At 33.4% G+C, this 13,714-nt stretch overlaps 1 protein-coding gene across 2 annotated transcripts; it reads right to left on the bottom strand.

The window, feature by feature from the left end:
- Window positions 1-6,030: 6,030 nt before the first annotated feature.
- On the bottom strand, window positions 6,031-11,765 carry LOC145057036 (CAAX prenyl protease 1 homolog). 2 transcript variants are annotated; one of them, XM_079004795.1, is made up of 12 exons: window positions 11,420-11,765; window positions 10,791-11,295; window positions 8,547-10,689; window positions 8,311-8,382; window positions 8,096-8,159; window positions 7,783-7,932; window positions 7,407-7,491; window positions 7,230-7,325; window positions 7,075-7,140; window positions 6,877-6,975; window positions 6,402-6,603; window positions 6,031-6,271 (listed from the first exon to the last, which is right to left on the bottom strand). In XM_079004795.1, exons 5-11 carry the CDS (start codon window positions 8,107-8,109, stop codon window positions 6,493-6,495), a joined length of 621 nt encoding a protein of 206 aa, XP_078860921.1. In that variant the 5' UTR covers window positions 8,110-8,159; window positions 8,311-8,382; window positions 8,547-10,689; window positions 10,791-11,295; window positions 11,420-11,765; the 3' UTR covers window positions 6,031-6,271; window positions 6,402-6,492. The 2 variants fall into 2 exon arrangements, with proteins under 2 accessions (XP_078860921.1, XP_078860923.1); XM_079004797.1 differs by having other exon boundaries at window positions 11,247-11,295.
- Window positions 11,766-13,714: the final 1,949 nt, after the last annotated feature.

Raw genomic sequence — 13,714 nt, 5'->3', positions numbered from 1 at the left:
AGTGTTGTTGACACGTCTGTTGGACATACGTGGTGGCATCTTTCTGCCATAAGTGTTTAAGAGTGAAATATTGATAAGTCTTTGATAATGGCTATGAATCGAGCATTATCAAAATAGAGTGTCTTAACTATTCAGTTATGCTAACTGCGTAAGAATAGCAGTAAAAGACACACGAAGAGTCTAGTTGTATAATTCTATAGTGTCATAAAATACTCCTATAGTATTTTAACTTTAGGTTATGTTCTAGTGTTTCTTGGTATATAGTGTTGGTAAGTTTTAGACTCGTTGTTCACCACGACTATTCCGAAACACATTTTGGTCATATCTCAAATAAATATAGTTGATCAGGCTATATTTATTCTAGATATGATTACATAATTGTCTAGGCTTAACCGCAACGCCCAACTTATTTAAATACTTTTATGTGGTTCTTACTATGATATTGTTTTTGGTATGTATGCATGTATGTATACTTTTACAAAAATACTTGTATTTTAAAAGTATACTTTTAGTTAGAGCGTTTCAGCCCCCATTGTATTTATAGTTGTATATCTTATGTGGTTTGATATACTTAGTTCACTATAAAAAATGCTTTGATACCAATCTGTTGCACCCCCGTACCGATGAAACGGCGGAAACGTCCAAGGGCGGATGACGTCTTGTATAGTATCATAACAATTGTATAATATAGATCAAAGCAAACATAACCATCATAAATATAATTGATAACGTTACATGGTTTGTATGTGTTACATGTTTCAAAAATCAATTATAATATGATGATATAAGACTAAATGACATCTTAGCGTCTCGTCTTCAAAAGCTTGCCGATACCTGTCTTAGTGATTTCTTGAGAATACAAGTAGTTTTGAAAAGAGTATCAACAATTAAGTTGGTGAGTTCATAAGTACTTTGTATAAAAATATGTGTCTTTGTTCCTTGTAAATGCTAGTGTGACTTACCTGAAAATCGAATATTTTCTTTGTGTTGTAATGTTGTCTTTGAATGTTCCAAGACCAAAATGTATGAATACCGTTGTACTTGGGAATAGTATAATGTAGATTTATATCTTTATAAAACTATTTAAATGTATGTCTTTCCTAATATGTAAGTTGTATTGTATTGTACATTAAGTTTATTGTAGTGTAACTGTGTAAAACCCTTTGAGTGTATTTATCTGGAACTACCAGCTGTACTGTAATATAGTGTAGTGCAGTGTTATCTAGATAAGATCTTTCGAATGCAGGTTTCCAGAAATGTAATCTGTATTGCACTGGAAAATAGAGTAGCATAGTTTTATATAAATAAAACTATTTGAAGATATGTACGTAAACCAAACGTATTGTTAATACAAAACTGTGAGTTATTATAATCATACTTAATGACTGTTGGCATGTTACGACGTTCTTCAGGTGTTGGAATGATACGACATTTGTCATCCCAGACCTGCCGGTATAACTATAGCTACAATTTAGGTGCGGGATTGTCAGCCCCGTATAGATCTATACATAATTGTCACGCTCTCCCTCCACGATACTTTGGTTATTAAAACAAGATTTTTGTTGGTACTTAGGTAGGTACTTGAAGACGTGTCTCACACAGCTATATAAACTTATTACGTATCGTGTAGTAAAAATTTCTTGTTCTTGCATTAGTATGTATTCCCCTTTTATAGTGTGTACGGAAATGAAAATAATTATTTATTTTAAATAATTATACCTTTGTTCCCAATAGGGTAAAATAGTGTGAATGTTCCATAAACTATACCTATTATAGTTTATATAAAATGTTTCGTTTGAAATAGTGAATTCTCTGTTACAAAAGGGTCAAAGTTTTATTGAAATCAAATGTATATCCATATGTATATTTATATTCTCTAAAAATATAAATGTAATGATTTGTATATTAACACAATATATCTTGTGTTTTACTTGTATTCACCCCCCCCCCCCCCCCCAAAAAAAAAAAAAAAAAACATGTAAAAATCATGAAAACGTAGGGGTATGAACTCACAAAGAGTGTGCGTTTTTGGTTGAATACGAGGTGATCATGATGATCCTCGGGTTAGAACTCATGTGTATAGCCGTATCCTAATAATATTTATACACGGTATTGTATATAAATTAGCGAAATAACAATTTAAAGTGTTCAACAAAACTATATTTTGTAAGGATACTTACAATATATCCTTGGAGTGAACTTAGTTTTCTGGGAATTTGGATGAATATATGGAGATGTTCTTGAGAATGATATGAAGATATGAAGGCTTCCTTATGATTTTTGAGAGAAAAACGTGAAGGATTTTGGATGTAAATGTGATTTGTGAAGTGTCTTTTCAGTTTAGCATATACAAGGTTGTAGAACTCGTTACTCGGTACTTGTTCGGCCGACTACCGAGTAGCGAGTACCCGGGAGTACTCGAGTGTACTCGGATTTAGTAATTCATGTAGAAATATTTTTAGGGGAATTATATATGTCAAAATCATAAGTTGATTGAAACATATAACAAAATTAGATACATGAGAATACATAAAAGCTAAAAAACACATAATGGTCTCACCTCGTGAATAATTACTGAAAATTTAAGATATATATATATATATATATATATATATATATATATATATATATATATATAGTAATAATCACATGTGTGTGCTAAATAATAAATCATTAAGTATATTGTACATATTAATCACCGAGTTAACTGTGTTTTATAGCACTGCTCAGTTAAGTAAAGGGCTAATCAGGGAGTACTCAGGATTTTGTAACTTGCCTCGGTAAGGGGCCGAGTAGCGAGTACTCGGAGGAGTAATCGGCCAACTCAAAGAGTTTTACAACACTGAGCATATACATATTAGGATAAATTTATGTGACATGTGCATAGGGAAGTGAAATTATCTAATTGGAATGTGTGTCACCTCTTAAAATTAGAGATTTCAGCTTATCCTACAAACCAAAATCCATGATTCAGTCAAAAGTCCAACCGAGAACTAAGGGTTATCAGTCTAGAAGGTTTTCAGTCCAAGAGAGTGTTGGATTAGTGTCTAAGTCCATAACTATTTTGGTATGTACTTGACCCGATGGTGCATGGTCCTTTTGGGTTGCCTTCACCAAAGCAACTTGATAGGATGAATTATGGAGAGAGAGAGAGAGGATTAATAATGACTTATTAATATATTATGAGAATAATATATTAAAGGAGAAATCATATTGTTTAATTAATATTAGTCAAGAATTAATAAGAATACACTTTGTGGCTAAAAGACATTAATTAAATAAAGGGGACTAGAACTGTCAATTGTGTGATAGTTGAATATTAGGCTAATGGACTCCATAGAAGATGGAGTGGACGAATTCTATGGGGAAACCCATTAGAAATCGTCCAAGGCCTCTAAGGAGGGAGTTCATGGGTTGCTTAGGGCCTAAGCAGTCAAATTAGGGTTTCCTTATTAGATAACCCTAATAGCCTCACTATTTAAGGACCCCTAGGGCACCAAAAACGAGGCCAACTGATTCCTTAGGGTTTCCACACGTTTTTGGGTGCTTCCTCTCTTCTCATTCTTCATCCTCTTGCTCTTGGTGTTTGTGAGCCATTAGAGGAGTGACACTTGTGACTCTAAGCTTTCTAAAGCCATTACAAGGAGGATTTGAGATTGTTATTGCTACATAACAATCAAGGTAAGATCTAAACCCCATTCTTATGTTAATATGATTAATAGTATGCTAGATCTAGTGTTTAAAGTCTTGGATGAATTGCATGTACAATAGAGAAACCTAGATCCAAGCATTAGGGTTTGCATGAGCACATAAGATGTTCTTATGGCTAAAACCCATCAGTGGTATCAGAGCATTGATTGGTTTCTATTGTATTGATGCCTTGTTTATTTGTTCAAGCTTTAAAAATCGTTTTTTGTGCCCCTGACTGATGAACTCGGCGTGTTCGAGCGTCAGTTAGGGCAGATTTCGGGATTTCTTACTGTTTTGCTTGAGGATACTTGCCTTAATTGTTTTGGGTCATTAATATTCGAATTTTGATATATATTTAAGTATATCCTTGACCAAAAAAAAGATAATTACCATTTGATTGAATGATAATTTCCTTATATGATAATAATTGATTATTTAAATTAAATTGGTAAATTGCCTTGCAAGTAATAGTGACTAGGTCAAATTTAGATAATCATTAAATTAATTGTTGAATTTAAATTATTTGCTATTTGATCCTTAATGTTTTGAAATGTTTCAAAACTTGCCCTCAAGTTTTGGAATTTAAAAGTTAATTAAAAGTTTAATTTAGAAATGTTAAATTCTAAAACCCTAGTATTGTTTTGAAAAGTGCAAATCACACCCTTATGGTTTTATTAATTAATTAAGGTGTATAATTAAAAGAGATTTAATAAATCCATAAATTTTTGCTTCACATTTAGTTAAATTAAAAGTATAATTTATTAAATTACACCGCCTAGTATTTTAAAAGTGTTAAATACACCCTATACTATATATAACATTAAAAGTCTAGTATTATATATATGTATGAGTAAACAGTCAGTCTTACCGTTAGTAGGCCTCATTCACAAAGTTGGTCTATAAGGGGTGTTTAAGGAAATTGCCTATAAAAAGGCGATTGAATGGGTATCCACTCTTACCCTCCGCACTCTTGACTAGTAGAGGGTCGTTAGCCGAACGGGTAGGATAGGACAAGCCCCTTTACATTAAAAGTATAATGAACTATAAATTAACTAAATGCTCTTACAAAATTCCCAATCTTAGTTACTTTAGGCAAAAGTGAATTGATGCAATTCCATGAAATTACACTTTGTGCCCTTGCGAAGACGTTAGTGGAGCGTGTGTGGTTAACCGGCACACTAAATGGTTCTAAGCAAAGGTAGCAAAGGGTGACTCATTGTTTGTCATAGTTCGGTGGAGCGTGTGTGGTTAACTGGCACATCGAATAGGTGACTGTAACATTTGGGGGCATCATGTAAGTTTGCATGGTTATTCACACCTTGTTTTGTGATCCCCGGCATCCCAGTCACAAAATGAGGGGCATATCGAGATTTAAACATGCCATTGAAAAGTTCAATGAATCTCAATAGATCTAGGAATTTTCAATAGATTTAAAACTTAAATTAATTTTTCGTTTTTCATGGTGGAAATTGGTAAATCGTCATTTACCTACCTTCAAATATTCTGCAACTAGATTACGACATCCCTCTTCTAGGTTGTAGAGTATTGTGTTGGATCCTAGCCTCAATATTTCATTTGGGTGTCACATCAAGGATTCTAATCAACTATCTTGAATTTTTTTCTCCCGTTTTGTAGATGTCAAAGTATGACAACTATGGTCTTCCCAAATCCGGTGGAACAAGCCTTCCACATGAAGATGATATTCTACGATTCGATCGAGGAAAAAGACATCATGCTTCACTTCCTACACCTCCTCCAATTATTCTCCCTAACCCACAAGTTCGAAGGATTGAAAAGTTCAAGCTCACTCAAGCCCTTTTGGCAAGTAAACATGAAGAACGAAAGTCAGTGTGTGCACACGTCCTAGAGATGAAGTCACACATTGATAGGTTCACTACTAGAAAAACAGCCTTTTACGACGCTCATTGCACGTTGTAAAAGGCTCAGACGACGCGCAAATGCGCGTCAAGGAAGGCCCTGTCATAAAGAGAGACGACGCTCATTTACGACGCGCGTTTACGACACGCAATGAGTATCAAGAAAGGCCCTGTCATAAAGGAAGACGACACGCATTCGCATGTCGTAACCTTACGACGCGCGTGTTAATGACAAGCAATGCGTATCGAGAAAGCCCCTGTCAAGAAAGGCCATATCATAAATGAAGATGACATATATTTTTGCGTATCATAATTTTAAATGTTAAAAAAATATTTTTTTTATAGCCTTACTAATTTTAAAATTAAATTTGTATTTAATGTCTCATAATAGAAAATAAAATATCATATACAAAAAAATACAATCCATTGCATAAAATTTAATGTCATACAAATTATCGTTCCATGGAAAGATAAAACAAATCAATAGTTGTAACAAAAATTTACAAACTAATTAGTTACAAGAAATATAAAAAATATACCCTCAAATGCTTTTCAAAGTCTAATCTCCAAGTGATGGAGGCTTTGTTGCAAAGTGAACGACCAAGTCATCTACAAGAAACATGACTAAAACTTCCAAAATCTTCTGTGTACCCATATCCCTCTTCTTTTAAAGTTTCCAGAATGTTTAGAATGCTCTCCTTGCCCTGTTATTTTAGGTGTCAGGGGAAAAAAAGTCACAAAGTCGTAGAAAGTAACTATATTTATTGAAGAGTATCATGTAAACTTGTATGAAGTACATATAGTCATATATACATGCAAGATTCTAAACAGTACCTCTTTAACGGAATGGTGTTATTTTTGTAATCCAAAGGAACTGTTGAAAGTGCAGGTTCAAGTGGAAAAGTCGTAAATGTTTCATTAAGCATTAATTTTGCCTTCTGCATGTCATGTTGCAATTTATCCAAATTTCCTTCAATATTGTAAAGCATTGCTTGTAAAAGCATCTGCTCACTCCTGACCCCTCACTTTTGGTTCCCTATCAGATGCAGCATCAAGAACAGAGAACATGATCTCACCAAACGTAATCAATAATCAGATTGAAGTATATATTATGAGTAAGTAATAAAGTACATGTAACACAATAAAGTATTATTAAGGAACTTTTGATTTCAAATATTATTTTTTACACTCAGATGCCAAAATATTTTATGTTATTCTTCTACAAGTTGAGAACCAACTCAGACATGAAAGATAATACCTGTACTATTAAAATGATGGCAAATGAAATTTCTCAGAGATAGAATAATACCTGTACTATTAAAATGATGGCAACCACAACAGGTGGTCCAATAACTACAGCCAAAAACATGCCTTTAATCATGTCTCGAAAGAAAAGCAAGATTGTTTGCTGCAATCATAAATCCCATGTGTTACAAACTTATATCCAAATTTAAATTAAATAAAAAGAGAAAACTATAAAAACAAATGGAGTCATGTTCTATAAAACCTTGTTAAAACTATGTTTCTCTTCAATTACAAAAGTCGAGTAAAGAGAAAATGGTAAGTCTGCCAACTGCAAAAAGTATCTTAGATAAAAATGTAAATCAACAGTAAGATTAAATTAAAAGGCAGTGAAAAAGACTAAAGAGCCCACGTATGTACCTGAGACCAAATCATAACACCAGCTAAGAATGCAAGTGTATGATATATTTCATTATTTGAATCAAAGCCAATTGATTCCAAAGTATCACTTGATTTCTGTTGTCATTCAAAAAGTTATGAGTACAACTAAAAACTTGTTACATAATTGAACTTTATGGGAAAGACTAAACTGCCCACCTTCCATAACCAAGGTAATACACCATACAACAAAATAGCAGAGTCCATCAGTATTGTTACAAACCCATGAAGGAAGTGGAAGTTACTGGAAAAAAAACATATGATTTGAGGCCTGTTCTCCATTCTTCCTAATAAGATAAATTGAGAAGCATTTTTCAAAAAAAAACACCATTTTCTTAATTATTAGAACACGTTAGGAAAGCTTTATACTCTTTGATTTAAGAAGCTAAGTAAACTATAAGAAATCCACAACAAAAAGAAACTATAAGAAATCCACAACAAAAAGATTGAAAGATCCAATAAAATTTTGCCAAAAGAGTTTTTAATAATGATGATGGTAAAGATAAATAGTTAACAGAAACAAATTTATACTTACTCAATCAATTTAACAAGCACTTTTTGGAGATCAATTTCTTCCTCGTTTGAGTGATTGGTTGTGATCCTACACTCCGCATTCAAACCCTTTTTAATACTTTCGACTACAAGAAAAGCACCATCCATTCCATCTACAATGACAACTGGATACCTGTCAGATTGCAACCAACTTAAGATTAAGATTATCAGATACTCCTCAAAGCACATGACATGGAAAATCTTTGCTCATGGTAATATCATTGTTTTTGAAGTACGAAGCACTATATATATAAAACACTAAAAAAGAAAAATAATAATAATAAAGGAAATCATACTTCTTCCATTTCATTTCCTCTTTATCCACAACCAACGTATAACAACAGTGTCCGCATTTGACTACTGCATAACAATTAATGGTGGGAGTGAATATAATAATAATAATGATAATAATAATAATAATAATAATAATAATAATAATAATAATAATAATAATAATAGTTTCAGCATATAATATGTAGAATGAGTGATTGACAAAAGATTTGAAACTTACCAGTCTAGTAAGAAGAGGGGTATCAGCAACAAGCTTGGAAGCAACAGGCCTTGGAGTACGCACAGGCCAAGCCTGCAAATAAAAGGTGCATCAAGTATAAAAGAGAACAGGGAAACTGATATTAAAAACAAGAACTTTGATCATTAGAAAAAAAAAAGAGAGAAAAAAATAGAGAGGGAAGAAAGGGAATGGAATGACTCATTCCATTCCATTCCATTCTATATTCAAACCTTTACCTTGTTTTCTTATCATTATCAGTTGTATCTGCACCTCTTTCATTTCCTACAAGATCTATAAATGAAGAATGGCATGTGATCGTGAAGATTCCTCATTTGCATCTGTTGTCCCTGTGATCCTTGTTGAATTCCCTCTATCAATTAACTCCTTGATTGTTTCCATATTTGAGACTCTGTATTCTTGCAAGCCCACTATCTGTACTTGTTTGCTTCCATCTTCTCTCATGCGGATAAAAAGGAGCAAGAAATCACAACAAGAAATGCAACTGCTCATCAACAGAAAGCTGATGCCATAAAAAATATCATTGTTGATACAAAACAGATGGTGAGGTCATGGATCCTCCATTGGATGAGAATGAGAATGAGAATGAAATTGAAAATGAAAATGCATACCTCAAGACGTTCTGTATTAGCCTCTTCTGACAAAAAACAATATAAACAAAAATTCAAACAAAATATAATCTTTGTGATGAAAATAAACAAATAGTTCAAGGAATAATACCCTGAGGCGCGACAAGCCAGGTGTTGAAGCATCACCCTTCTCTAGTTTTTCAATGAATAATGGTAATATTGTGTCAATCACTTCAATTTTATTAACTTGTACATTTAGCTATGCAAGCAAGTGGATGACATTTAGTTGTATGGTAGGAACAATTAGGGGTGTTAATCGGGTCAACCCGATCGGGTTTCGGGTTAGTCGGGTCGGGTTAGTCGGGTTTTTCAAAAAGAATTTTTGACCCTAAACCCGACCCTATTAAGGTACGGGTCGGGGTCGGGTTAATCGGGTGTCATGTTAAAAGGGTCGGGTTTGTCGGGTTAATCGGGTATAATGTTGTCTAAGAATTTTAAATGTAAGATAGTTTAATATTGTGCCATTTAGTCTATTAGATACTTATGTAGCGTTGAAAATGTATAATGGAAGGAAAAATCTATTTTATGTTATATATGAAGCCACTTTATGTAAAGTTCAATCATTTCAAAATCAATTTCATATTATGCAAAACAAAGACACATATACTCAAATGCCGACCAAATTTCAAAAACTAAAAAATTGTTATTAAATATATGTTCCTGTATCAAGTTTCATAAACTAAAAAAAATCATTTTTCCGATAAGTATATATTCTTGCATTTTGCTAATAACAGCAGACATACCACAAGGTTTAAAAAGTAACTTACTTGAGGACTATATATGCATGAAATTAGCTATGAGACTCACGATAAACACATATCACGCAGATAAGAAATAACTTGTTTGATTACTTGAGTTCATGAGGTACAAACTAGGCTAGTAGTACAACATAAATGTGAAAATGTTTAATTAATTTAAAGCTGATGGGCTAGAGCGGGTTAATCGAGTTGACCCGAACCCGAATAAACAAAATCTATCCAACCCGAAACCCGAACCTATTAAGGTATGGGTTAATCGGGTTAACCCGAATAAACCGCTTTCAACATTCAGACCCTAATAAACCCGACCCTATTAGTCTTATTCGGGTTCGGTTAGGGTCGGGTTAGTCAGGTTTGGGTTTTTTTGACACCCATAGGAACAACCATCTTATCTTTAACATCCTAAAGTAATAGACACAAGTGGTAACAATTACACATAATGCTGCTGTTGGGTTAATCCAGAAATATGGGACAAATTATATCCAGGGGTATTTTGGGAAATACCTATCTATCTTTTAGATTTTGAATTAGTTTAGGAAGCTAGTTAGTTGTTTACTTGTTCAACAAGTAGTACGTAAGGTTTAAGACTCTTTTCTTTGTTTCCCTATAAATACATGTAGTGTTTCTGTCAGAGTCGTTTTTCTTCCTGTATTGTTCTCCTGTTTTCTATTTTCTTCTTATTCTGCCATTTTCCTTTGGTTTCTGTTTTCTGGGTTGTTCATAACAAGGAATTCACAAAGTTTGTTTCCTACAACAGCTATTCCAATGACCAATTTATAAAACTTTGAAGACAGAATACATAAAAACCAAACCTTTTCCTCATAATCATTGTGTTCACGAATTCTTGTAGCTAATCCCATGAAAAATGTATCCACAGGAGCCCGATCTTTAGTCCATCCATATTCAATTATCTCACATCTTGTCTTTAAAACACTATCAAACATAACTCCCGAACTACTTGCCACAATGTCAGCCTACTCAAACAATCATAACAAAAATAAGCAAATCATCAACAAGAATTAACCAAACTAAGACGAAGACAAGAACTAGTAAAAAGTAAAAAGTATCTATCTACCTGGGCACATGTAATTTGCACAATTTGTTTGAATCGAATTAGTAGAACCCTTAGTAGATGACCTCCACGTGAAAAAGCAATTTATGAGATGCCATCAAGGAATGAGATGAAAAGATATTCACTGAAACTACAATAATCTGATTTATATCCGTACTGGTTGAAAACAAAACCAGGTCAATCATTTTATTAAAAACTCATTTCCAAATTAACAGATAATAAAGGAAAAAAACAAAAGAGAAATATCCAAATGTCAATATGGAATCGTAGACATGGATAATCAAAAAAGAAATCGTAGACAAGGATAATCATTGATAAAGGAAAAAACCAAAAAAGAAATATCCAAATGTCAATGCAAAAGTGAAAGTAAGGAACTTGAGTAACATATGGAATCGTATACATGGATAATCATTGACGTAGAAAACTAGGAACCATTAATGGAAAAAAGTTTTTATTTACCAGTCATCAGGTTGGAGGTTTATAACCATCTTCTTTGTCTCTTATATTCCTGGAAGAAATTTCTCGATTAGGCAAGAAGGAATGAGAATGAAGTCCCAAGAAAAAAAAAAAGAGACACTGATGTTTGAAATTAGGGTTCAAGCGTAATAGAGATATGAGAGGATGAAACGAACCCTAAATCACTTTGCAGTCTTTTAGGAGCATTCAAGAGATTTCATGAACCCTAATCGGAGAGAAATTGAAAGAAGGGGAGGGTGGAGTTTGCTTTGGCGTTATTGATGGATGACCTTGCTTCACTTGTTCCAGTGGTGTGGAAATAAGGCGACCAAGAAGGGGTTGCACAAAATTGGTGATTATCATACTTATGAAGAAAATTTGAGAGAAGGGGAGGGTGGAATTTGCTATAGGATTTCTCTATTTTTCAGATTAGATAAATCATAGTTGGGAGATGAAGAGCGGAGATGGAAACAACCAGAAGGATGGAATGAACCCTAAATCGCCTAGGCGGGGTTTTCTAATTTTTTTGGATTTGATTTCCCCTTATGGAGAACGCGCGTTTGATGAAAACTTTATAAAACGACACACTTACACGACATGACTTTTATGCTGAATGCCCTCCGTGCTTTTATTTTTTTTTGTTCTGGCACTAATTTTAAGGGCACGCAAAAATGCATGTCCACTATCCTTTAAATTTTAGAAGAGATGACATTATTTTAAAGACGCACGCTTATGTGTATTGTAGATCACTACGTGTCGTGGTTTGCGCGTCATTAAAGGCCTATATTCTAGTAGTGGTTAAGAATGTTGGGATCCATTGTCTGTGAGGAGCTGGCTGTTGACTGGGTTCTTCAGTCGCTTACTGACTCATATAGTAAGTTCGTAAGAGAGTACTATATGATGAACCACGATGTGACCCTCATCGATCTCACCTATATGCTTATTGCTGCTGAATCAACAATGGTTTGGCGCACTGGAAAAGCAAAGTTGATAGATGAATCCGCCTTCTAGATCTCTATGGATATAGGCAATAGCAACGAAAGGCATGCCATGATCATAAAGTTTGATCATAAGAGAAAGGAAAAGTCTGAAGTAGTTCCATGTGCTGTTCCAAAAGAGTCAATTTGCTTTTATTGCCAAGAGAAAGGGCAATGGAGACGAAGCTGCCCTATTTACCTAAGAGATCTAAGAGATGGGAGAGTCAAAACGTATGGCTCTACTTTAGGTAAAATCCATTAACTAACTCTGTTAAGTTCCTATTCTAGATTCTTAATACATGATGTGATAAGATTACATTTGGTGTTTTGTAGGATCATAGAAAAGAGAGGAAGCTTAAGGGAAGAAGTGAGCGGAATCTAATCGTGAAGAAATGGTTTTCGATCCCATTGTTTGAAGATTAAATTTTGAGCTACTACTTGGAGTTAGAATAGATTGCTAAGAAATATGTATTAACATAGTTTTTCAATTGAATTGCATTGTAAGAACAAATTTTTCCGCAATAAAATAAAATTTGATTTTATATTATTTATTTATCCTTACAATGGCATGTATGAAAAATTGATGTTTGAAAGTTTCTATTATTAGAAATAATGGATTAGATTCTTAATTATGTTATTTGTGGAAATGTCAAGAATTTACCAAATAGGGAAAGTTTCTCATCACCCAAGTTTCAATTGGACATAAACTTGGAATTATACAACTTGGTTGCATGATGAATGAGAAATTTCATATTTGGAAATTTAGACAAATTCTTTGACAAAGTGTCAAGTGAAGGACTAGGAGATCGAGTACACAAAGTTGTGTGTTCATCAAATCCACCATAAGAGTAACAAAGATATTCGTCATGATTTACTAAGGTTAAATAAATATGATTATACTTATGAGATTAAGTGTAATTCTGAATTGATTGAAAGAGTTTCAATCAATAGCAGAACGAATAAGAAGAATCAAGTAGGCAGAAAGATAAAAGTTTCTCTATTCTAAGAAGAAGGGAGAGTACCTTTTATTATGTTTTATGATAGGTCTTAATGATTAAGAACCATATCTCAATTGATCCTCTAAGTGAGTCTTAGTGCAATTGTATGTCTAAGAAGAGGAATCGAGAATTGAAGAAATAGTTAAATCAAGAAGGCAATCATTCTTCGTTCCAAAAACAAGTCTTAGAGTTAAGATTGTAACATTGAGTGACAAGTCTTAAGAAAGTTTATAACATTCATCAAATGTAGAATTTGAAAAGGTTTTCTTATTCTTGCACATTTGAAATTGGAAAGTTGTGATGTCTAGGATAAGACAAAGACCAACTAGGACGAATTTTGTGAAGTGTTTTGTCTTGATAAAAGCTACACTAACTCTTGAATATTTGTTTGTCGATAAATGTTTATTGAAAAAAGAATCTTATATGTCAAGGAGCCAATGGGAGTCTTAATGGTCTTGAAAAGTTTCAAGAACTAATCAAGAATAAACGTTATCGA

This window comes from Lactuca serriola, chromosome 6 (genome assembly GCF_051521515.1).
Source record: "Lactuca serriola cultivar US96UC23 chromosome 6, Lser_US96UC23_V15, whole genome shotgun sequence".
NCBI lineage: Eukaryota > Viridiplantae > Streptophyta > Magnoliopsida > Asterales > Asteraceae > Lactuca > Lactuca serriola.
The sequence above is the reverse complement of the archived record's forward strand: the minus strand, read 5'-3'. Positions and strand labels throughout refer to the sequence as shown.